This window comes from Taeniopygia guttata, chromosome 1 (assembly GCF_048771995.1).
Source record: "Taeniopygia guttata chromosome 1, bTaeGut7.mat, whole genome shotgun sequence".
In the NCBI taxonomy this organism is placed as follows: Eukaryota; Metazoa; Chordata; class Aves; order Passeriformes; family Estrildidae; genus Taeniopygia; species Taeniopygia guttata.
This window is the reverse complement of record NC_133024.1, coordinates 86,477,498-86,501,231: the sequence shown is the minus strand read 5'-3', so window position 1 is coordinate 86,501,231 and position 23,734 is coordinate 86,477,498. Positions and strand designations below refer to the sequence as shown.

The following is a 23,734-nucleotide window of genomic DNA, read 5'->3' as shown; positions in this document are numbered from 1 at the left end:
TAAAGAAGGTTAAAACTCTTTGTGGACAGTATAATTCAGCTACAAAATTGGCTTGGTGCTGTTTAGTTTAAGCTTAAAACATGCAAACTGAATCTTCTATAAGCTTTCTATGTTTATTCCTATGTTACTATTTCTATGTTTATTTATTTCTATGTTGAAAGAATACTTACTGGGGGGAGGAGGGGGCTAGGGCAGACTATCATTGTTATTCCATGAATGCAGACTTGTGAGTACAAAAAGCCAATTTTAATTTAAAAGAAAATGTTTTTGAAAATCTAGGTTGTTTATAAGTTGCATATCAAACAATGATTGAGGATGAAAGACACTGCTGGAAGTTATCTAATCAACCCTCCTGCTCAAGATTGGCCAGAATCAACCTGGAGGTTTTTTAGTATCTCCAAGGCTGTAGACTCACAACTTCCCTGGGCAACCTGTGCCAGTGCTGGGTCATCTTCACCATAAAAAAAAAAAAAAGAAAAAAAAAGCCTTTCTGATGTTCAGAGGGAATCTCTTGTTTTTAGGTTTTCACCAATTGCCTCTGTTCCTGTCACTGGGCATCACTGAGATGAGCCTGACTCCCTCTTCTTTATACCTTCCCTTCAGGTGAGGGACTTCACCAGGCTAAAAAGTCCCAGCTCTCTCTTCTTTTCTTTGTAGGAAAGATGCTCCAATCCTTTCACCAACCTCATGGCCCTTTGCTGTACTCACTCCACAAGCCCAGGACTCAAACTGTATTAAAAACTTATCCTGTGATAATCTTGGAAGTGAATATTCTGTCTTACTCAACAGCTTATATGAAAAGTCTTCATAGTTTATAGCAATAGGTTCCTGTTTTTACATATACCTTAGTGTTGGTCTGCTCCCTGTGGGAAGAAATGGTACTGTAGGAATAAACCAAGTCGCACACTGGCATGAATCCATCTTGTGGGGCCTCCACAGAGACAGTAAGGTTTATCCAGAGGTACCTTTAGGAACAGGACTCAACACTGCACACAATCTGAGGTAATTACAAAATGCAACATTTGATGCTTTTTAGTTGTGGTGAAGTGAGCAATGTGTGAATGAACGCTTGAAAATACAACTCATAAGTGAAAAACTGTCTAGTTTGCCATACATCTTTTAATTGAATGCTAAAAATATCCATACATATATTTTATGCACATTTTTTTCCACTCCAAATAGTTATCCATAAGTCTGAAGATCCATATTCAATAAAAACTTACAGTAAAATGAAATAACTTGCCTGTTTGTAATCCTGGAGTTGGTAACAATGAGTGTTCTGCATCTAATTTTCACTTTTTAAGTCTATTCTGTAGCAAGTCTAAAGCTGAAAACTAAGCCTTCTCTTACAATAAGAATTTCCTGGGTTTGAAAATCAAAATAGATTAAAGTTTGCAGAGATACCTGTAGAAGGATATATCTTGTTCCTGTTCCCCTGAACTAGAAGGAGATTTGGCTCTGACCTTTGCATTTAAGATTATTTCCTATCAGAAAGTATAACTACACATGAGGCCAAAGCATGGAAAAAAAGGTGGATAATCCTTGTTATAAAAAAGCAGTCTATTTTTTCAGTAGCTTAAAGGAATGCTGTCAGTGTATCAAAAGATCATCCTAAATTTTAATATGTTAGTTCTATCTGGAGATAATAATTATAGTAACAGCATGATTATTGTACTTGAAAGACATCAAATTTCCCATTTGTGTGACACTCATTTTAATATTTTAATAGATACATTAAATATTTTAATGTGCATATAAAATTCCTTTATATGTATCAGTGCATTTATTTCCCTTAACAATGCATGTAATATATATATGTATATATCAATGCATTTATTTCCTGTAAGAATGCATCTTTTTTATATATATAGATATATAGATATATAAGTGCATTTCTTTACCTTAACACCATATTCACATCAGTCTCAAAAGACCCTTTAGTGAGGCAGCCATACTAAGGAAAAATAAAATTTCATCTTGTGAGTATCACTATTGAATCAAAGAGGAGTATGTGTCAGAAAATAAAAGTTTAAAAAAGCATGAGATTATACTTTCTAGTTGCAAAATGCACATTATACTTTCTAGTCAAATAATACAATAGGTATTTATATTTTATCAACTGCATTAGAAAGATAAAGTAAACCTGCAAGGCATTCAGTTATTCACAATCACAACTTTCTGTTATATATACAACTATATATAGAAAGAGTATAGGTACATTTTGTTTTCTGTGACATACAAAATTCTCCACAAAATCTAGAATTATTTCTTTACAGAACTCTCATACCTATAAAATGTCCTCTCCGTTTCCTAAACCTCTTCCATTCATTACTCAACTGAAGGACTGAAAAAAGTTCAAAAAACACAGCCAGACTTCCAGACTATATAGTCACCTACCTTCTGAAAGGAAAGCAACTGTGGGCTGTAATCCATCCTGATAGTGCAGCTCTGCTCTCCAAGACTGTTCACGTGGTGTCAGCCAAGTGTGAGGAGGGCCTGTGTGTCAGTGGCATATGGTACCTCACCTGTTTCCAGAACCTAGAACTGGGTGACTGTGGGTGCACCGTGTGCTCCTCTTTCCATTTGATGGTTCCTTGCTGCTTAATAATAAACCTAAGAGATTCCTGAAGCTTCTCATAAGTCCCAATTGTCTCCATTTCCAAAAGGATCACCTTTGTGTCATTTTGAATGAGGGCATTGTATAAAGCAATGTGTTGATCGAAAGCATCTTCTTTAGAATTAACCAGCTGGTGTGTTAGCAGGATGATCAACCTTCTGCTCTTCTGCAACCTCATCTCAATTGCACTGACTGCATCTAGCAATGTACAAGCAAAGGAAGAGACATTGATATTACTTTTAAAAATCTTTTGAGTTTGGAAACTCCATTTTCATTGCTTTGTAACCAGAAATAATTTCTATCTCACTTCAGTCTGATACAGTTTGTTTATTTGCAGAGAAATACTTTATTCCCTAAACCCCTCAAAAAGACAAAAAAACACAACCAACCAAAGGCAGTGGAACAGGGGGAGAGAAAAGCAAGAAGCCCAAAACAAAAAGCTTTCATTTCAAATGGGTTTTTTGGTTGAAACATTAATATATTCACTGCTTTTAAGTATTGTTAGGAATTTATATTCCAGTGACCTAGGGTCAAGTTCAATAGATCTGACTGTATCAAAATTGTGTTTGATCAACAGTGTCCATGTAAGGAATTGTGTTGTACCAAGTTTAATGCCTTAGAGATGATCTTGCAATACTTACCTACAAAAACTAGTCATTAGGAGACTTCTGGGTGACTTGCATCTAAGAGGCTTATTTACAGGTGGGATTCGAGTAAATTACAGTGAATTGTCCTGAGTTGTCATGTGCTAATTTATACACTAGTCTGTGCATTGTGTTGGCCTTCACCCTGCAGAGGTAAATCCAGACTTTCAGGGCATCTGTGTGTCAGCATAACAGAAGGTGCTTGAATTTCCCACTGCCATGTTAGGGAGAGCTGATCAGTGCTACTGTCACGGTAATTTTTGCTGGGCCAAAAGAGAGGAAGTGGAAGCCCAGCTGAGGATATTCAACACACCAGCTGATTATTTAACAAACCAGCTGGTTTGTAGATGCATCAGCCAGATCCATATGTAACCTCTTTTCCTTTGCTGGGGGCTGCCAGACCACTGCAAGTGGTGTAAGTTTTTGCCATTGACAGGTTTGTGAGCTACTGTAGCTCCTTGTGCTAGATCTGGGAATGGTCTGGCTCAACAATTTTGCAGCTTTTCTTTACCTTCATTTTCCCAAGGCCAGGCAGCCTTTTCACAGCCTTTCAGAAGAGAAGGGTATTAAAGATCTCAGCCTCAGCTCAGGGCAGATGAATGACACCTGACCCAATGCAGATGATTTCAGAAATGTGAAACAGAAAATGCACCAGTTTAGGCTTCATGCCTGCTCACCAACAGAGAGAGAAGATCCAGTCTACAGAAGAACCAGAGCACAAGATAAACAGACAAGTCAGCTCTGGAGGAGAGCAGATAGCACCTAGGTGGCTGCAATCATATGCAATAATGTGGAGGGTGTCTGGAAATTAGTACAGATTAATTAACAAGATTTCAACCTGAAAGACAAGACAGTAGGAATAAAGCATACCAATTCTCTGCTGAGCTGATGCTGGGAATTGTGTGAAGGGAAAATAGAAAATGTCAGAGAAAAGAAGCTGAACTTCTTGTGACTCTAACACCCTCATAAAAGGTTGAAAACTCCTGAGTGATAACAGCAAAGGTGTTTCCGCAGCTGAGTTTGTTGGTTTGGCTGAGCTTGTGGGTTTCTCCTCTTCCTTGTCTTGTAGTCAGCCAAGCCAGCTCATGCACACTTTGGTTGTGGCTTTGCCCAGATAATGGCTGATAATGGCTGCACAGAGTTAGACTTTCCAAAGAGCAAGTGTACGTTTAAAAGAGTCAGGGTCATGTTTTCTGTGTATGCCAAGATGATAAGAAGTCTGTGCCCCTTCCTTGTAGCTTGCTTTTCCCATCACACTGGAAAGCATAGAGTGCCCTTGTGACACCTGGCCTGAAAGAGCAGACAGATGGCTGCTGAGGAGACAAGCTTCAAGGTCAGGAATGTAGAATGACCTCCTATACACCTAAAAGGGACTAGAATTACAATTTGCTCAAGCTTGACAAGTAATTCAATGCATTACCAGATCTGAAACTTACCTTCTCCAGGATATATATCTCTCCCATAAATACACAATGTATATCCACATTTATTTTCCAGAATATCTGGCATGATCTGGTAAACAAAATACTCCACAAAATTAGCTTCACTGGTGTGGTTTTTGGGGTAGATAACATACGCATCATATATCTTTCCATCTATAAGGCAAAACAAGAGGAAGTGGTATTGTGTTAATAGTATTAGAGCTGTCTATTGCAAAAAGTAGGAGAGAAATAAAAATATCAGTCACTGAACTAGATCTAAGAAGCAGTTCCAGCCACTTTGAATAATGTATATCCTCTGGTGCATGTTTGGAAACTAAAGACTGTGCATATTTGGTGTTTTCCATGTTCAAGTGTTTTGTCCTGTGTGTTTGTAGCTTTGGAGAACCTGGCCTTTGTACAGTGAAGGCTGTATTCCAAAGTATATGCAGTAAGATTTCAACTGATCGATGCGTATTAGCATGATATAGTGATGAAGCTCAGCATTTGTTATTTCAGTGATACAATTCGCTACTAACAGACTTTGTCTCTCAGCACAAGATATTCCATTTAAATTCTTCCATCTTTAAGATTTTATTCATCATTCCTACAACATATAATACTCCTGAGTGAAAATCCCATTTCTTAGGAAACAATCTTCCAATCAGAACCAAATACAAAGTCAAGTATTTCTTTCATTCCTTGCTTCATTTATCTAAATTAAGTTTTCCATTACAGCATTTTTATTCTAATCACAAATGTTTCTTTCTTTCTTGTGGAAATGGCTGTATCCTTTCTTTTGTTGCTGAGGTTCTTGCTCAAACCATTCCAACAATAGATCCTGTGAGGAGCAGCTGAGGGAGCTGGGGTTATCTAGTTTGGAGAAGAGAAGGCTCAGGTTTGAGCCTATTGCTCTCTATAATGTCCCAAAAGGAGATTGTAGCCAGGTAGGGGTTAGCCTCTTCTCTGAGGCAAGCAGTGACAGAACAAAAGGACACAGTGCTAAACTGGACCAGGAGAGGTTTAGGCTGGATGTTAGGAAGAATTTCTTTGTAGAAAGGACAATTAGGCATTGGAATGGGCTGCTCAGGATGGTGTTAGAGTCACCATCCCTGGAGGTGTTTAAGGAAAGGCTGGAAATGGCACTGAATGTCATGGTCTAGCTGACATGGTGTTCGGTCATAGATTGGAATCGATGATCGCAGAGGCCCTCATTGATTCTGTGAATCTGTGATTTTGTGATTCTGTAATAATAAGGAAATGTCCATTTCCAGAGTCTGATTAATTTCATCATAAAATATACTTACATGGAAACTTTCCTAAAAAGCATACTTCTTACCTCTTTAATGAGAAGTAACTAGATCAGCTGTAGATATCTACCATGAACACATCTGTGGTAAGAGTCAGCTTCAGATTTAAAAATTGTCCTTTTAGCTGGATTTGGTCTCTTAAAAACATGTACCTCAACATGTCATTAGACACTGTCTGCCCTTCAGCTGCCCCCTGCAAAGGGGTTCAGTCTCACTGAAGCCCTAAGGCAGTCCCAACAGCACCAGCTGCTTATGGTCAGACAGCTGAACCCAGCCACAGGTTTCGTGTCTTTGGTGGAAACTTGCATGTGTACACTTTCATTTCATACAACTAAATGTAGATGTCTGAATCTTGAGCTGAAAGCAACCGGTAAAGTTAGATGGGATGTATTCCTCCAGAAATGTCTTCCACACTATTGGTATTTTTCTTTTTGGCCTACAAAAACTGTTTTGCTCTAATACATGCTTTGAACACATTAGTTACCAGGTTTGTTCCTTTGCATTAGAGAGCACATAACAAGTAGAGTTAATAGCACTGTAAATCAGATTTTCAATGTCATTCAGTATTTTATGGCAAATACTTTCGTTTAAAAAACTAGAAAACTAGGACTAAATCTCTCTTTTATGTAATTCAGTGCTACAAAACCCAGGAAACAAGGGAATATAAAGCACTTGCAGAGCTATGTATGGATTCTCTTTACTAAAAGTGTAAGAAAGAGAAGAATCAGGCTCAGGTGTCATGGGTTAGCAACTATCAAATAAATTACTTTTTTCTATGATTTGTCATTTTCTTTTTTTTTTAACTTTCTTTCTCAAATCTTACTTACCATTCTTGACTGAGTGGGGCTGGAATATCTCCCGATACAACAGGACAATATCAACTTGGAAGGACTGGTAAAGGATAACTGAGAGTGCTATTGCACCTAGCACAACTAGAGATCCTGTGATCAGGAGGACATTAGGAAGAACCTCTGCAAAGTAGAGGAATATATCGTTAGCCACAGAGAAGTTAACCCATGTGCTGAAGCTTTAGACTCATATCCTTACTTCTGATACAGCTTTCAGGAGCTCAAAACAGAGATGAAAAAGTTTCTTCCTTCCCTAGCTGGCATGGCCAACACATAGACCCCTTAACTAGAAGCATATAATGCAGTATATAATTAATATTCACTTTGTTGAATCCAGACCTACTTATGCTAAAAACTACAGCTGACAATGATATTTATGTACCTTTTAACTTGTAAAAACTGGTAATAACACAACCATTTTGTGAGACATCTAAGCCTACACATGAAAATCCATAAAAGGACAAATGGAGACTTCTGGCATGATTGTACAAATAGGATATAAAGAGCATGTGCAAGCAATGAAATCTGCAAGATAAGAACTAAGATAACACTAGACAAGCAGGAAAACAGAACATGTCCTGGTCACAGAAATAAAACAAACGATGCTGAAGTCAGATGACGTCCTCTCCTGCCTTTTCCTTTCAAGAGGGTCAAGGAGCATGTAATAGCAATGATGAGTAAGAAAAATTGGGATAGCAAGGAGCCACCCACTTTAGTTCCAATTTCCGTCCTGGAAGAGCTCTAGAATCTGTCCACCTTTACCTCAGAGATGAAGACTTATCATGGATAAAGTCTAGATATATGGAAAACATTTTTTACATTGAGGGTGGTAAAACACTGGAACAGATTGCCCAGAAAAACTGTGGATGCCCCATCCCTGGAAGTTCCAGAATAGCTTGGATGGGGTGCTGAGAGATTAGGTCTAGTAGAGGGTGTGCCTGAGAAATTCTGCTGAAAAGGTATATAAATGAAGAGTTTACAAATACATTTTCCTTTTCCCTCTGGAAAGGGAAAATGTGAGGTAAATTTAACAAGATTTCACACTCAACATTTCTTTCTTTGGCATTTAAAGGGAAAAATAAATGTTAGGTTTGTGATGAAGCATACTTCACCAGAACAAGATCAGGAGGAAACACCTTCCAATAAGATTGGGCAAGAAAACAACCAGTTCTTTCTAAAGTGAAGTTTGGCCATATTTTTAACTGTGTCACATGATGCATATGAAGGAACTTCATCCTTATTGATCACTTCAAATTTTAGTTAGTATTTGATCCATTTTCCTGGTCAATCCAGACAAAGTAAGGAAACCCCTTTCACTACCCAGAGGGGCTGATCCAAGCACCAGCTGTTTCTTATTGATACATTTGCTGACTTGGTGCTCATCATAACATTACAATTACTGGTGCTTTGCATTAAGTCTCTATAAACATCTAGAGAAAAAATAGGTTCAAGTATCAACTTTTGCAATTTTGAACCTAAAAAACGCTGGGTATATTTGCACTGATTCGACCAAGGCTGGAAAGGAAGTGTTGTCCTCATGCAGTTTGAAATGTGTCAGACTAGACCCCCACAGAGGTGTCTTCCTGGAAGAGCGGCTTCAATTCCCAGTAATGCTGGCTTAGCCTCTTCATTCTCTGGAATTAACTAATGAACATTCACTAATTTAATTGACTAGTAAACATTCAGCACAGTAGGGGCAAGTGCCACAAGCCCCTTTGACTTCACAGCATCATTTAGCAGCTGAGTTCATGAGTAAGACATGTTCTATTTATATTCAAGAGCAATGGGAATACAGAACTATCAGCTCACAAGGACTAATATTGGAAAGGCCAGAGAAAACATGTCAGAAAGCAACTTTTAAAGGAGTTCCAGACCAATTCCAGAAGAGCATCAGATTTTTTCTATATTCTCTGGCATCTAAGGTGGATGCACTTACATACAGTGAAGGCAGAGATCTGGGTCTAGAGTTCCTGTCCACATTAGTCTACAAAAGATGAGCCAAAAGGTTAGCTTTGGCATTAAACATCTTTGAGGAAGAACAGAGATGATTCTTTGGGCTGAACTTTATCTCTGCTTTGAATGACTATGTAAAATAAAAAAAAAAAAACCAAAACATTAACAGGATAGTGTGCTGTGAGAAACACTAAGGAGCAATCATATATTTAGAATCTTTTTCCTATTAAATACAAACATACAAACAAAACAAAAAAAAAAGTGTGCACATCTTTATTACACATTTACAAGATGAGAGGCACAAGTGAATCCTATAGCATTTTTATTATTCTGAGAAACAAGAGTGAGTGTCGTGGTTTGAGACAGAAGGGAATTTTCTCAGGAAGCTGGTTGTCAAACCAATCAGTGGTCACATTTGGATATTGGTACCTGGAGTGACCACTGAAGGCTGGACACGCCTCTGAGAACACAGGGGGTTAAAAGCAAGAACTCCCAGGAGAACTGTCTCTTTGGTTCTGGTCATCGAAGGGAGCAGACTCTCCCCTGCTCAGCCCCGGGCTGGGCAGGGGAGAGGAAGACATGTGGCCTGCAGAGGTAGGCCAGGGGTGAAGGGTCTGGAACAAAGCTGGGCCAGCTCCTGCGGATGAAAGGGTGGAGAACGTCTGAGATGTCTTTATTCCCCCCCCCTGCCAACCTAGAGGGAAAGAAACAGAGAGCCTGCAGACACCTGGAAGTTTGCTGGCAGAGGAGAAGGGGGGTGGAAGGTGCCCAGCATGAGAGATGGAGTTCTGGGCCAAGATTTCAGCTGTCAGGGGAGTCCAGAACTTTTAGCTCTTTCCTGGGAAATGAAGGCTTTGTGAAATATTACTCCTCCTCAATTTGAAGGAAAGAGAGACAGCCTGGGACCTGGGATGTTAGGGAAAGAAGGTTGGGGGGAGATGATGGAGTGGCTTTTGGCTGGACTTTTCTTGCTAGCCATAGACTGAACCAATTTCTCCTCCAAGAGAGAGACTATATTTTAGGAGGATGCATGGTGAGCCAAGTGACCTGCTTCAGAAACTACCAGTGCAGGAATGAACAGAGGAAAGTTGAGGAGGGTGTGATGATGACCTCTGTCTTCAGGAAAATTAAGATCTCTGTTTTCACCCTCAGCCCCAGGGGAGGAAGAAAATGGTGGGGACTGTGGTCCCAAAATGAGAAACTGTTGTTCCTGCTGGCCCTTGGCAAAGCATCCTTAAAGGAGCCCTATGAGCAGTCTGTCCATGCACAGTGGTGAGAGCACTGTGACATGGAGAGGAGAATGTCACACTGGCAGATTTTCTCTGGCCGGTGCCATGGGTGCCATGTGTGACATGGAAACACAAGAAGTGACAATTGTGTTTCCTGGGGGTCTATGGTGCAAGGGAGACTCCTCTGTCCCTTGATGGACTGAGTATGATTATATTGAAGGGTGATAACTTGATTAAGGGTCCAAATTGTGTTTCACTGTGGATTTTTGGAGTTGGGGGGGGGGGAGGAGGATTGTTTTGGAAGGTTTTCATTTTGGATTTAGTGTGTGTTTTTTCTTTTTTTTCCCCTTTATCATAGTAGTAGTTTACTAAAGTTTTCTTTCCCTTTGTTATTAAGTTTGGACCTGCTCTGCTTTGTTCCGGATCTCATCTCACAGCATTTATCTGGGAAGGTGCATTTTCATGGGGGCATTGGCATTGCACCAGCGTCAAACCATGATAAAGAGGCATTGCTTTAGCATAAATGTTGCTGAGCTGTGTGAGGACAGAGTGAAGAAGACTAAAGCAGAGCACAGCCGCTTCTGGACATAGCATTGCTGACACCAACAGTGCTGAGGAGCAGAGGCAGACACCTTTTCAACAGCAGCAAGAAGGACAAGATCATAAAAAAGGTAGCAGTGAAAGCAGGGTCATAGCCAAGAGCTTTCATGATCATTTACTGAAGACCTATGAATAAAAAACAAGATTTGTCCATAACAGAAATGAGGCTCAATGACTCATGGGATGAATACAGGATATGCTATATGTTCTCCTTCATCTAGTCTGTAATATGGGGTCAACAAGGGACTTGCATTAATAAACTAGTGAGCAGAAACTGTAGGTCAGTTTCCTTCCCTCTAATTCCAAGCACACTCCCACACTCAGGTAGTTCAGCGCAGAACTGGTGTGCTTTCAGCTTCCTGAGTGAAGCTGCACTCAAACTCACCTATCCAACCAAAACATCTCCTGCCATCTTCCTGCTGAGTGCTATTCTGCTGTTACAATTCTCCTACATCTCTTCTAGTCTAGGCTGCAGCAAGGAAATTTGTCTAGGTTTTGAATCCATGATCCTGTGGAAAGTCATGAGCAGTCGAGAATACAGCAGGACATGGGTCTGTGCAAACCCTGTGATCACAGTACACTTGATTTTACTCTTCCCACCACTCTTTTATAGAAAACCAATCCCTGTTAAAGATCTTGACATTTACTTTCAAAGTCCTTGAGAAAAGAGAGTAGGTTTAGATTACATATTAGGAAGAAATTCTTTCCTGTGGGGGTGGTGAGGCACTGGAACATGTTGCTCAGAGAAGCTGTGGATGCCCCATCCCTGTAAGTGTTCAAGGCCAAGTTGGATGGAGCTCTGAGCAACTTAGTCTACTGAAAGGTGTTCCTGCCCTTGGCAGAGAGTTTGGAACTAAATGATCTTTAAGGTTCCTTCCAACCCAAACCATTCTATGATGCCATGATTCTTCATGGTTTAGCATATCTGAAGGGATGAAAAAGGATACAATTGATCACAGCTGTTTCTTGAGCCTTCACAGACAAAATAGCATTTTCTGCCATAGGAATCTGATTCAGAGGTGTTGGCAATAGTGCTTAGGGATCTGAATATCCCTATTAAAAAAAAAAAAAAATCCTCTATAAGCTAAGGATTATCCCTATCCCCATCATTTACTGTCCTGGATTTTCCTTCTCTTTCAAGTACTACTAGAACCAGGAATTTTAAAACAAAGCCGAGGCATAGCCTCTGATAGCTACTCACACCTCTGTGTGGCACAGAGGGAACATAGTGACACTCAGAGAAGATAAAGAGTGATTTTGCAGAGGTGATTCACGCAACATTCAGTCCAAAAAGAGCATTACAGTTGATGCAGTAGAGTAAGGAAGGCAAACTAACTGGCAAACCAGCAGCTCAAACACTTGTATTTAAAGTAAACATGTCAGAAAGCAACTTTTAAATGAGTTCCAGACCAACTCCAGAAGAGCATCAGATTTTTTCTATATTCACTGGCATCTAAGGTGGATGCACTTACATACAGTGAAGGCAGAGATCTGGGCAGCTCAAACACTTGTATTTAAAGTTTGCCTGTTTTCTGCCACAGAAAACTATTGTCTAGAGAAAATAGTTTGGTTTGATTTGTCACAGTGGAAAAATACCTTAGAAATAGGATATTCTTGTCACAGAGCTGAAACAGACAGACTCTGTATTTCAACTCTTGCTGACACTGTTTGAATAATGTCCCCCTCTTTCCCCAGGCCCAAGGACAAGGACTCGGCCACAAGAATTTTACAACTGGCTGGAACATGTAGGGAAGAAGCTGGCTGGTTTTGCTTCTTATTAACTGAAACTCTTTTACTATCTGAAACAAATAATAAAATAAACTCACCAACATATTTCAAGGTAAGTGCAAATCATAAAGAATCAAAATGAAAAAATCCTACCCTTAGCTTGCACTTTGAGTTGTAATGTCACCGTGACTCTTGTGTTGTACATTGTGTTCAATGCTATACATGTGAAATTTGACTGCAGATCTTCCTTTTTTACTTCAGTAATATTCAAAATGCTCTCTTCATAGTATACTTGCTCATGTCCATCAAAACTAATAGAAAGAGAAAGAGATGGTACCGTTGGTTTTAATGCCTAGGCACAGTTTGCATAGAAGAAAGATTATTCTATGTTATATCCACTTACAAATGAGTTTCTTCATGAAATCTTGAAAAAACAAGGTTTTCCACTGGGATGTTATCCACATCCCATCTGACAGCAGCCAGTGGCTGTTTCTTAATCCCCAGCCGAGCCTGACATCTCAGAGACAGAGAAGCACCTAATCAAGATACAGAGATGTAAAAATTCCTTGATAAAAAACAAAATTGTATTCTACTCATAACATCTTTCTCTACAAATCTTCATACAACTTGTGAGTTTCATCACAATTTTGACATATATTTCTGAACTACTGCTGACAAACTGATACATAGAAGAGACAAAAAGAATTATTAACGGGAAATTTTCAGCAAACAATCTAATAACACACCAAGGATTACAAAAGGAATTATTTATATTTGTTATGATGGAGGCAATGTACCCTTTACTTGTGATGCTTAACACGTATAATCAGCTAGTGAAGAACATATAATGGATATGATGGTTGACACACAAATTTACACAGAAATAGTCTAATTAAATTTCAGTATATATTATTTTGCATAAGATTTGTGTGCAGACTTATCCCCGGATTTTATTCAAACTGGACAAAAGTAAAGTAAGCCAGTCCAAGCAAAACTAAAACAGGAAATTATTTTTATTACATATTTCCCATTAGGAAATATTTAATCCAAAGTAGGGGTCAACACTGCACTGAAAGAAAGTATCATTTAAACATGTTAAATTGTTTCCATGTAAGTCTGAATCTAAGCAGGTCTTAAATAAGATTATTAAATCTTATGGTTAGATCACGACTTGATATTAGGGAGCATGGAGAAATCCCTTCATTTTTGCAAACAAGAGACAATAGAACCAGTACAGCAATTGGTTTTCAGATGTAAAGTGAATTTTCTCTGTGTAACACTGCCACAGTGATAGGCAGAGCCCACAGTGCACTAGTCACTGACCATCTTACTAGAGGAGGCTTGTCCTTGAGCATCTAATTTCTGAACAACTGAGGAAAGAGGAATAAAAGAATGTGAAAGTCAGTCAACTAAATCTGGTAAAGTGTGCAAAACTGTGACAAAAAGTTTCACCATTACATATTCTTGAAAATAACCATGTTTAGTGTACCATTACAAAATGTTAATTTAAAAACAAATTAAAATTTGTACTCACCAAGCTCTGTCTCTACTACATCGTTATTCTTTGGAAATATGATTTGAGGTGGTAGAGGTGCGTATTTCACTTTAGAAATCAAAGAGGAAAAGAAAGCATGCATTAACAAGCTGTGGAAATGCATTTTGTAATATAAGGCTTGTAATCTGTACAATTAATATTTTATGATCACAAAAGAGAATTGCAAACTAAGTGTTTCACATACCTGTTGGGTTCATCTGGTTTTATTCGTACAACCAAATATCTCTGAGGAGTATGTATATGTTAATAGTTTCAGTATTTTCTCCCCATCTATTTAATTTTTACCTTTGTACATAGAAAGTAAGGAAAAAAAATAGGTTGTGAAGTACTGTTTTAGCTGCTGAGTGGGGGGAAAAAGCTAATGCTGTTATAGGCTTATAATTTCTCCACTGTTCTGGGGTTTTATTCAGGGACATTTGAGAAATTACTCATATAAATTATATTAAATAGCTAATATATACTTTTATGCAGTATCTGAACTCCAAATATATTGCTTTCTAACCCTTTCTTCATTAGGTTTTTCCATCTCAAGGCACCTCTGTGAAACATGTATTTCCCAAAAAATGCTCTAGGAACACATTTCGGTTCCTGTTTCCCAGGCTGACTGGATATGATAAAATAGAAGTCAGAAGAAAGCCAGTAGCTTCCCAGCTATCTGACTTGCTAAGTTCTTAGCTGCCAGCAGTCAGAGGCAGAAACTCCTCTGGATCAGTATGGATCTGCAAAGCAACAGGAATATATATCATAACTCTCTAATACTAACAAAACAGAATAGCTCCAGTTATCAGCATACTAATTTTAAGGTCTGATAAAAACTCAAAGTTGACATTAGGTACTTGGAATTTAGCAAAACCTAGAGCAGACATGCCAGACCCGGCCCAGATTTCACAGTTATGTTGTGATGTCTTCTTTCTGCAATGATTTTAAAAGGAAGTTAGATGAACTTCAAGATCTGTCTGGATGTAACAAAGGCTTTGTAAATTTGAATGCCTTGGGCCAAATAAAACCCAGAAATTTTTGTTGTAACCCAGGAAGTACATTCAAACAAAAATTGTTAGGCAGAGAAGTATCATGGAAAGTATGATCATGTCGAGCAACAGGTAGAAAAGGAGGAAAAGTACATTTCCCAGCTGCTGAACTAGGTCTCTGCTCAATCTGTCCTGCTCAGAATAATCAGAATGAGCTCTGCTACTGAGATCTGGGCACATGAGCAAAAGCTGCATCCAGGGCTCCTGCATTCTTCCCACAAGATACGGACCTCCCCAGAGAAAAAAGGCCTGATATTCACTCTGCAGATGGATGCTTTTAAAAAAACCAAACAAACTAACTAAACAGCAACAAAACAACCACATGAGCCAAACTCAAGACCTCCACCACCCCCCAAGAAAAGGTCTTTCTGACTATTTTTCTACTGATCTGATAGCAGAAATAAAGTTGCATTTTGAAGTTTTGCAAGTTGATGCAATCTGAAACTGTAAATTTCTGTGTGTCGTTTCCTGAACACCATCCAAATGCAAAGCCTCCTTGAGGAGAATGTATCCTAGAGGCAACCCAAAGGCCACACATCTCAGTCATATTGGCTATGTTCAAAATCACAGACACATAGTAATCCCTGAGATCCATACATTTTCTATTTATATGTATGTGTGTATATATATATATATATGTATATATATATGTATATATATATATTCTTCATTTCGTCTCATTCAAGACGAATTTAAAAGTTTTTTCAGTCCTGCTATCAAATGAATGTTAGATGGCTGAGATGGACCAAGAGGCATTAAGCTGTAGGCCATCAACACATGACTGATCTAGTGATCACCAGACAATCCTCACTAGCCACAGATTTTGCTGCACTCAAGAAATAGAAAGCAGAGCATTGTGGCATTCCACTGAGGAGATCCTTCATTTTGGAAATGTGCTACCAGAGAACTCTAACAACCACAGCACCTAACCAGAGTCATCAGAATCTTTTAAACAAAAAACTGAATGAGACCAGAGCAGACTACCCCATCTTGCTCTATGTGGGTGACCATCCACAAAATTAATCTAATAAAGCTGATGTAAATCTTAACTATGATAAAACAAACCAACCAAACACTTTCTCTTTTTAATGTACAAAAGGAGTTTCCTTTGCTCTAAGTTGACATTAGTCTTCTAATCTTAGCAAGATACAGAATTACTGTCTTACCCCCACTTATGAAAATTCTTGTTGCTGATACATTAAACACATTTCCTTTATGGGTATAAATAAAGTGACAAGTATAATAACCATCATCCTCCCTTCTTGGATTCTCAATATAAATATATTTCTCTTTTTTGAAGTATCTCTGTCCCTGAAGAGGTTTGCAGTCCTGGAAAAGAAAAATGTGTTTGGTTGCAAAGAGCTTTTCAGTATTCTGACCTACACTGGCACTATCAGGGTTTTATTTACCTTATACCACTGGACAATAGTAGCATTCTTATAGTTATCAATGGTAGGACAAACAATTTTTCCTCTTCCAGTGTCATTTGGGTAACGAATCGGACTTGGGAAACATTCTCCTGGCTTGTATGAATGCACTTGCACACTCACGTTGTATGACTTTGTGCGATTACTTGAACTTTAAAAATGGAATAAGGTATGTCAGTCAGTAATTGTACTCTTACATGGAATATAGCAATGCTTATAACTAATGTGTGTCATTCTATAAACATGTGGATGATTATTATATTTCAGTTGTAGCTTGGTTTTAATGATCTGCCATAAAAATAGCAATTGCAGGGTGAAAACTTATGGGAAAAAGTCATCATGTCCAAAAATTAAAATTAGAATATATTATCAAAATATATATTCTTGCCAGTCTTACACCTTCCATTTTCCATGTGGCACTTACAAATGTGTTACACAAGTGTAGTTTCCAGAATCCTCTCTAGAAGTTGGCAGAAACCAAAGAAATTTTTCTACGGAAAATACTCGTGATCCTTCCTCTTCTGCAGGAATTATTTTGAGAGTATCCGTGTGATGCCAGGTGATTTTCACAGGTGAATTCCCCTTGGGACATTTTATAACTAAAGCCTCACCTTCCACAGAATCAACTGCAAAAGAACAAAAGATTAAAATCTCAGATAAATTAAAATTTTGTCTTCTGAGATCGAGAACTTGGCATTCTGAGAGAGATCGGTAGGCCCCAAGATGAAACATAGCAAGCTTATTTTCACTAGACTGTTTTTCAATAAAGATTTTGTTTACCTTGAGTTATTAAGCAATTTGTTAACAAAAACAGTAACTAATGTGGGATGTACAAATAAACAAACAAACAAACAAATAAATAAATCTCGAGGTTCTAAGTGGGCATACAGTAAAAAACAAGAGAACTTAATTGAAAAATAGTGATTTCTTACAATGATCTTATTATGTAAATCTTTGCCTAAAATACTGCTTTTAATCAAAAAATTAATTAAAACAAAGAAAACTGCTGGCTTTAATGTAGTTATCTTTCCTTACTTCAGTATAATGAATATTTATTTATGCAATAGTAAGTGCTTTTTTCCTGCCTTTTTAATACAGAGAAATGAAATTGATTTTTTTTTTGGAAGAAAAAATCACAGAAGAAGAAAGTCTGTAGATTAGATCCTTAGGAAATATAAAATATAATAAAACCACAAAAAACCAGCTTATCTCTGAAGTTCATGAAAATGGGGTGGGGAAAAATGAAAGCAATGTGATAGCCTGAAAGGAAGAATGTGATGAGAAAGTGGGAAGGTGAAAAGATACAGAAACAACTAAAACAAATAAGAAGCTTAGAAAAATAAACTACATACGCTTACACATAAGAAAATCTGGGAGTAAGACACTAAACTTTTAATTTTTTTTTTTTTAGCTGCGTATACTTCTACTTTTGAGTACTGAAATTGGCCCAGAGAAACTAGAATCAAGCAACTTTGACAAATACTTAAGTGTTCAGGTACCTGAATATTGTACTGGCCACTGAAAACAAACATTAATCTGAAAGTTAAATTGCATTCTGAGAAGAAAAAGACGGGAGTATGAGCAGGGGTGGTGACAGAGCAAAGAGTGCTTTTTTCATGCCTTTTTAACACAGATAAATGAAACTGATTGAGATAGATTGGCAGAGGAGCTGCAGTAGGTAAGGGAGTGTGAAAATTAGAGTAGATAACCAAACAGCTAACCAAAACAGATAGTGCCTATCAAAAATTACACTTCCCAGCGGTGGCTTTAGACATGTAGGTGTACAAATCAGGAGTTGAGAGCCTCTACATGCTGAACACTTCTTCTGCCCTGGTTCTTTCCACAGAAGTGGTCAATCTCCACTGATATTGTCATCTTGCTTATTAATTTGGGGCTCCTAAATTAGCCAAGTATAAGTATGAGTAACCCCAATCACATTATTTAACAGTTTTCCTGCACACAAGCCTTGCAAAGACACTGGGACATATCAGGGCAGTCAGAAAAGGCAACATTGCTCCATCAAAGATGGAACACATTGGAAATACAGATTTCTTTGATGAAAAATAGTATGGAGAGAGAAGACATTGAAAAAGAAAAGCCTCATCTAAATTCAATGACATCCGTGAAAATCATCTCAGCAAATTCTTCAGCAGAATTTGGCATCTTAATAAATCTAATTTGCTTGAACTTTAGCATTCTTATTGTAAAATTGAGAATATGGAGAAATATTTAGAGATCATATCTTAGAGAATTTTTCAGACAAATCTTAGCTCGAGAATAGAAGTACGTGAGTGCTGTGCAACACTGTGTCACTGCTCAGCATTGTATGGCTGAGTCAGTAGAGCTGGCCTATCAGAAATAGTTTACTGCTCTGGACATTCCCCCTGTGCAGGGAAAAATTATTGTTACACCCCCAAATTCAGGACATTGAAGAGCATTTCTATGGAGGACAGCACCCATTTACACCCCTGATTCAGCAGGGTGCATATGCATACGCGCTGCTCAGTGCAATTAAAGCATGATCTTGGAGTTTGTGCCCAGCTGGGACCTGGAGCACCAGCTACTCTCAAATTCTTTCAAGACCCTTTTCTTTCTGCTTGCAGAGGTGCCAAGTGGCAGAAGTTGAACCTAGGCTTGCTGCCATAGAAATAGATAGTTTTTGGTGCATTTTAATATACATTAAAATCTAGATTTTAAGTTGTGATTTCTGGCTTGAGGTGAACTCACTATCTTTAGGCTTAAAAATAAAACCACCAATTTGGAAACAGCCTACAGATTTGTACAGAACAAACCTTATCTGAAAGCATTTTTAAAACACGACTTACATGTTTCAGATGTCATGGAAACCGAGAGGAAGGTAGACAGGAGGATCAAATCTATATGCCCCATCATATTTCTAAACTAAGAAGAAAAACATCGATATCTTAGAATAGACTCTGACTGAATCAGCAATGTAGCATTGTACATCAGAAAATTGAACAAAATGTTATCATGCAGTGATAAACTTTATCATGTGAGCTGTTCTGTAAAGTGTGTGTACATAGCAGCAGTTTTGCAGCTTTGAGGTGATGTTATTTGTTCTATTATCATTGAAACTACAGTTATGACTTAGTTTAGTGGGAGTCAGTGAATTACTCTCTCATGATGCTCCTCAGGCAGAAGCCTCTTTCAACTTGCTTGTTTGTTTTTTTTTTTTAAGGAAGATAAATGTACATTGGCATTCTCTTCACAGTCAAGTGCAAAGAAACTGTTCCCCAGCTTGGAAAAGGACAGATCCTGGGTTTGAAAATGTACACCCTGGTTTTGAATTAAGGTTACATCCAATCAATTGCTTAGATGCAAAATACTTTTTACATGCATTTTTATGAAAGAGGAGTTATCTTCAGTGACAGCTTCTCTACGTAAGGGTTAGGCAGTAAGATCAAAACCAGGTGAGTGTCATAAACAATACTAAGCTGAAGGAGAGCTGAAGAAATGGACTGGAAAGGTAGGTAAAGGAGCATAATACTGTACTTAGCTAACAACAGCAGGGCAGGTCATGTATCCCACTGATGTTTTTACTTGTGCCTGATAAGCACCAGCTATAATTCATACCACATGGTGTGGCTCAAGAACTCTCCAGCAAACCCTGTATTTAAAAAAACTGACCATCTGATCATGGGCATTAAACTGACCTAATCCAGGAATATCTCAGGAGACAGCAGGCAAGCAATCCAGCTACACTACGTTGCTGTATGCATCCTACTTACCATGACAAAGCCTTGAATGCAGTTCTTCACTGCAGATCACAGAGCAGTGGGTTCTATTGTCGTGTATGAGTAAGTAGCAGTCACAGACTCCTACAGACAAAAGACAAGTTGTTTTCAAGAGAAAATAAGTCAGAAAGGAAATATAATTTATCTTGAAGATAGTGAGCACAAGGGGAGTAGTAAAAACAGGCAAGATATGTTAAGTACTGTCGTCACACTTACTGCAAGGAATTTTTATTTCAGTGCCAAAAACTTCCAGACTAAATAAACATTGACAAGAGTTATCAAGCTCTATGTTTTTGCCAAGTCTGAAAATCAGAGCAAACTCAGTTTTGAGCTTTCAGAACTATTATCAGCTTTGTATTGATATGGAAAGTTTCTTCTTTTAGAAAGTTTAATAATATCCAGAGGGTTATTCTTAACCCTTGAAAAAACAATAACAAAACAGTGTTAGAAGAGAAAAGTGTGAGAATTTCCTTGTAGGTATATTCACATTTCATTGCAGGGATATTCACAAATCACAGGAAAGATGAGGTTTAGACCAAAAAATGCAGCATCTCAGCATTAATGTCGCAGCAAAACTGATGCCATGCCTTTTACAGGAAGTGAGTGACCAGTCAGGAGAAATATTATGTGTGAGAATCTACTTGCTTTCATTATTGCTGGAGAAAAGCACCACATGTAAGTGCAAATCTATTGACTTCTTTAATTTTAAAGAAACCTTAGGCCAACTGAACAGATTTTTAGAGGGTTCCTTTCAACACTAACATCAAGAGCTTTGCCCTGGAAGGAATGAACAAGGCGGTCCAGAACAGGGTTCATGAGTGACCTGGGACTGGACAGACCCTTAGGAGAAAAAGACATGTCACAGAATGGCAAAATGAAATTCACAACATCAGCACAGCAAAGCATTCAGCTTTGTTCATCATTTAGAGCATGAAGCTTGTTCCTAGAAAAATTTCTAACACTACCAGGGAGCAAAAATATCCAGAATATACCTTCTCTACTGCGAGGCTTTTTATTACCAAAGTCTTTCGTTTTGTTCCAGCAACTTATTTGCCCCTGACAAGGTCTGCCAGCAGTTATATTAACTGTCCTTTTATTTTTTACAGCTATCTTGTTCAAGTGAGTGATACCTCAGCAAGATGAAAAAAAATACGCTGATTGATTTTTAAAGAAAAATAATTTCATAGACTAAGTCTGGAGTCTTTCTAAAATGAGGGTTTTTTTCTCATTTGATATTTTATTTGTAGGAGTTTATTAGGAATTTAGCCACAAGTAATACCACTGTTGGAGACTCTGGCAAGTCCCTTATTGCCAGTACTATTGCAGCCCTAGAAATGGAATGCTGCTGATTACCAGAAAGTAGCAAGGAGATGTGCTTTCACCATTTTTAAGATACAGCTTTGTCCAGGAAGGGAGACAGCCAATTACTTGCTCTCACCAACTTTTCTAACAAGTGCCAGAATTATTCAGGAGTAAGAAATTCATAATTTCCTATCTCCATACTTGCCAGTTGTTGCAGTTAGCCTTCTGTTTACTGAAAAAATATCTTTGACAGACCTTGCACATACTGGGCTACCAGCCTGCACTAAAAAAATGCAGAATATTTAAGCTGCTTCCCACCAAATCTGATGATTTCTTTATTGAATTTCCCTCCATTTTTAAGTTGCTGTGTATCAGAAGCAGTTCAAGTAGGGTATGGGTGGTATCTGTGTGAATATGTATAATATAGAGGGCTATAATAAAAGAGTAATGTTCCCTGAAAATTCAAAGAGCTCACGCAATTAAAGAAGCAACATGGTTCTGTTTCAATTTTCTGAAGTCAGCAGTAAACACCAAACTACCTCAATATGAACTCAAACAGAGGTTGCAGGTATAGACAGAAAACACCAAGAGAAGGGCTGGTTCTGCAGTGCCTTACAGCTCCTTCATATAGCTACGCATGGTAGGAGTGTAAGCCTAAGCTCTGTAAACAAAAACTTCAGTGTGGTGCTGAAAATGCACTAGATCCAAAATTTGGGACAATTATCTGAGTAGGTCAAAGCCTAATTCCTAATGACCCACTACCAAAGGAAGGTGAGAGAAGGGGAAACCCACTGTGTATATTGCAGAAACAGTGGTCCTTGGGGCTTAACTCCTTACTTCTCTGAAGGCAACTGTGTTAGAAACATATTTCTGTTTTTCTTTCCAAAATTCTATTTTCCAGCAAAATGTTTATAATACTGTCTATATGAGTGACAAAATTACCTAGCATACTAACAAAACCTGGAAACAGTATTGCAATTTCTACCCAAAAAACTTAACAGACTTTACAATGTAAACATACCATGAAAGAGCAATTTTTTGGATTTTTTTTTTTACAGATATATACATCCATACACCTTTTGAAAGTGATTTTCATTCTTCTGTCAAACCAGAAAATCCACTCTGACTGAAAATGTCCTATTAAAATTGAAACAGCAAAACTGAACTTTCCAAAACTAGCATTCACAAGAGTTAACAATTACACTAGTTACAGGTGTAAGTGTAAAATTTAGGAATTTCAGCATTAAAGCATAGCACTTCTAGAATTGACACATGCATTATTCTTAAAAAATATTTTTAAACAAAAAATACATAAATATGCTAAACTCTGAAAAATCAATTGTGGAGTGAAGATTTTTACTAATTAGTCAAATTAGTAAAAATATATACCAGGAAATTGATGGCAAAATCCATTTCTAAATACACTTCACTACAAGGTAAATTTTTATGTTAGGCGTAACACTATTTGAACTGAAATAAACTTTCATATCAAATACTTCTATTATTTCTGGTTAAATGACAATATAAGAATTTGACCTACCATTTGGAAAAATCAAAAAGCAGACAAGTGGCTTGTTCTCTGTGGATGTGTCTTATCTTGTACCAGATATTACTGTGAGCTCCTTTTATCTGGCTTCGGCAGTTCCTAGCTGTAGCAACAAGATGCACAGCTTCATTCTGAGACACCTCCCACTCAGTAGAGCAAAACATGCAACTTACTGTAGCAATTTACTTTAAGTACCTATAACAGCTTCTTATAGTTCCAATTAATCAGATATCTTCTACTACTAGCACAGGTTTTCCTTTATTGCAAGTTATTCCTTTTTAGCAGAATTATAGTACAATAAATCTGCTGACTGGGGAGCACAGAGAGGGGACATTCAGATGGCAGAAGGCACTTTGAAACAGATTTTGCTTGAAAACAAGGAACAGCTTTGCGTGGTCTAGTCAAGCAGCAGCTCCCTGAGAACAGCTTGAAAAGTCTCTGGAGAATCAGGAACAGTTTTTAATGAAGGAAACTGTTTCACTGAAGCTAAGCTGATCAAAGAAGGTGCTGAAAACCAGTTATCTGCACCAACAGCTAACTTAAGTCTGCGATGGAAATATTTTATCCTATGGTCATTCAAATATTTGTTTCCCTTCCCTGGCAATGTTGTGAATTCTATCTGTTCCTTCCAGTGTTCCTGGAACTCTACTGTCAGCATGCAACAACTCCACATCAATACACAAAGATGTACCAATTTTGTGCCAGTATGCAAAAACCTTACCTATGTCACACCCATGGTCTCCCCAGCTCTTGGTATTGTATTTCCTTTGAAGT

General features: G+C 38.0%; 1 protein-coding gene across 2 annotated transcripts; it reads right to left on the bottom strand.

Moving 5' to 3' along the window:
* Nucleotides 1-1,101: 1,101 nt before the first annotated feature.
* On the bottom strand, nucleotides 1,102-23,096 carry IL1RL1 (interleukin 1 receptor like 1). Of its 2 annotated transcripts, none has more exons than XM_012569546.5 (12): nucleotides 22,955-23,096; nucleotides 20,107-20,196; nucleotides 19,183-19,258; nucleotides 16,782-16,983; nucleotides 16,340-16,508; nucleotides 16,097-16,259; nucleotides 13,882-13,950; nucleotides 12,751-12,883; nucleotides 12,501-12,658; nucleotides 6,817-6,960; nucleotides 4,698-4,856; nucleotides 1,102-2,815 (listed from the first exon to the last, which is right to left on the bottom strand). In XM_012569546.5, exons 2-12 carry the CDS (start codon nucleotides 20,107-20,109, stop codon nucleotides 2,466-2,468), a joined length of 1,626 nt encoding a protein of 541 aa, XP_012425000.5. In that variant the 5' UTR covers nucleotides 20,110-20,196; nucleotides 22,955-23,096; the 3' UTR covers nucleotides 1,102-2,465. The 2 variants fall into 2 exon arrangements, with proteins under 2 accessions (XP_012425000.5, XP_072788965.1); XM_072932864.1 differs by having other exon boundaries at nucleotides 19,183-19,253.
* Nucleotides 23,097-23,734: the final 638 nt, after the last annotated feature.

What these genes read in the sequence shown, in the direction of transcription:
- IL1RL1 (XM_012569546.5), bottom strand. An exon ending in TACACTTGTGTAACACATTT is followed by an intron (nt 16,509 to 16,781) that starts GTAAGTGCCACA and finishes CCATTTTTAAAG; the next exon opens with TTCAAGTAATCGCACAAAGT. An exon ending in AGATATATATCCTGGAGAAG is followed by an intron (nt 2,816 to 4,697) that starts GTAAGTTTCAGA and finishes GTACATTGCTAG; the next exon opens with ATGCAGTCAGTGCAATTGAG.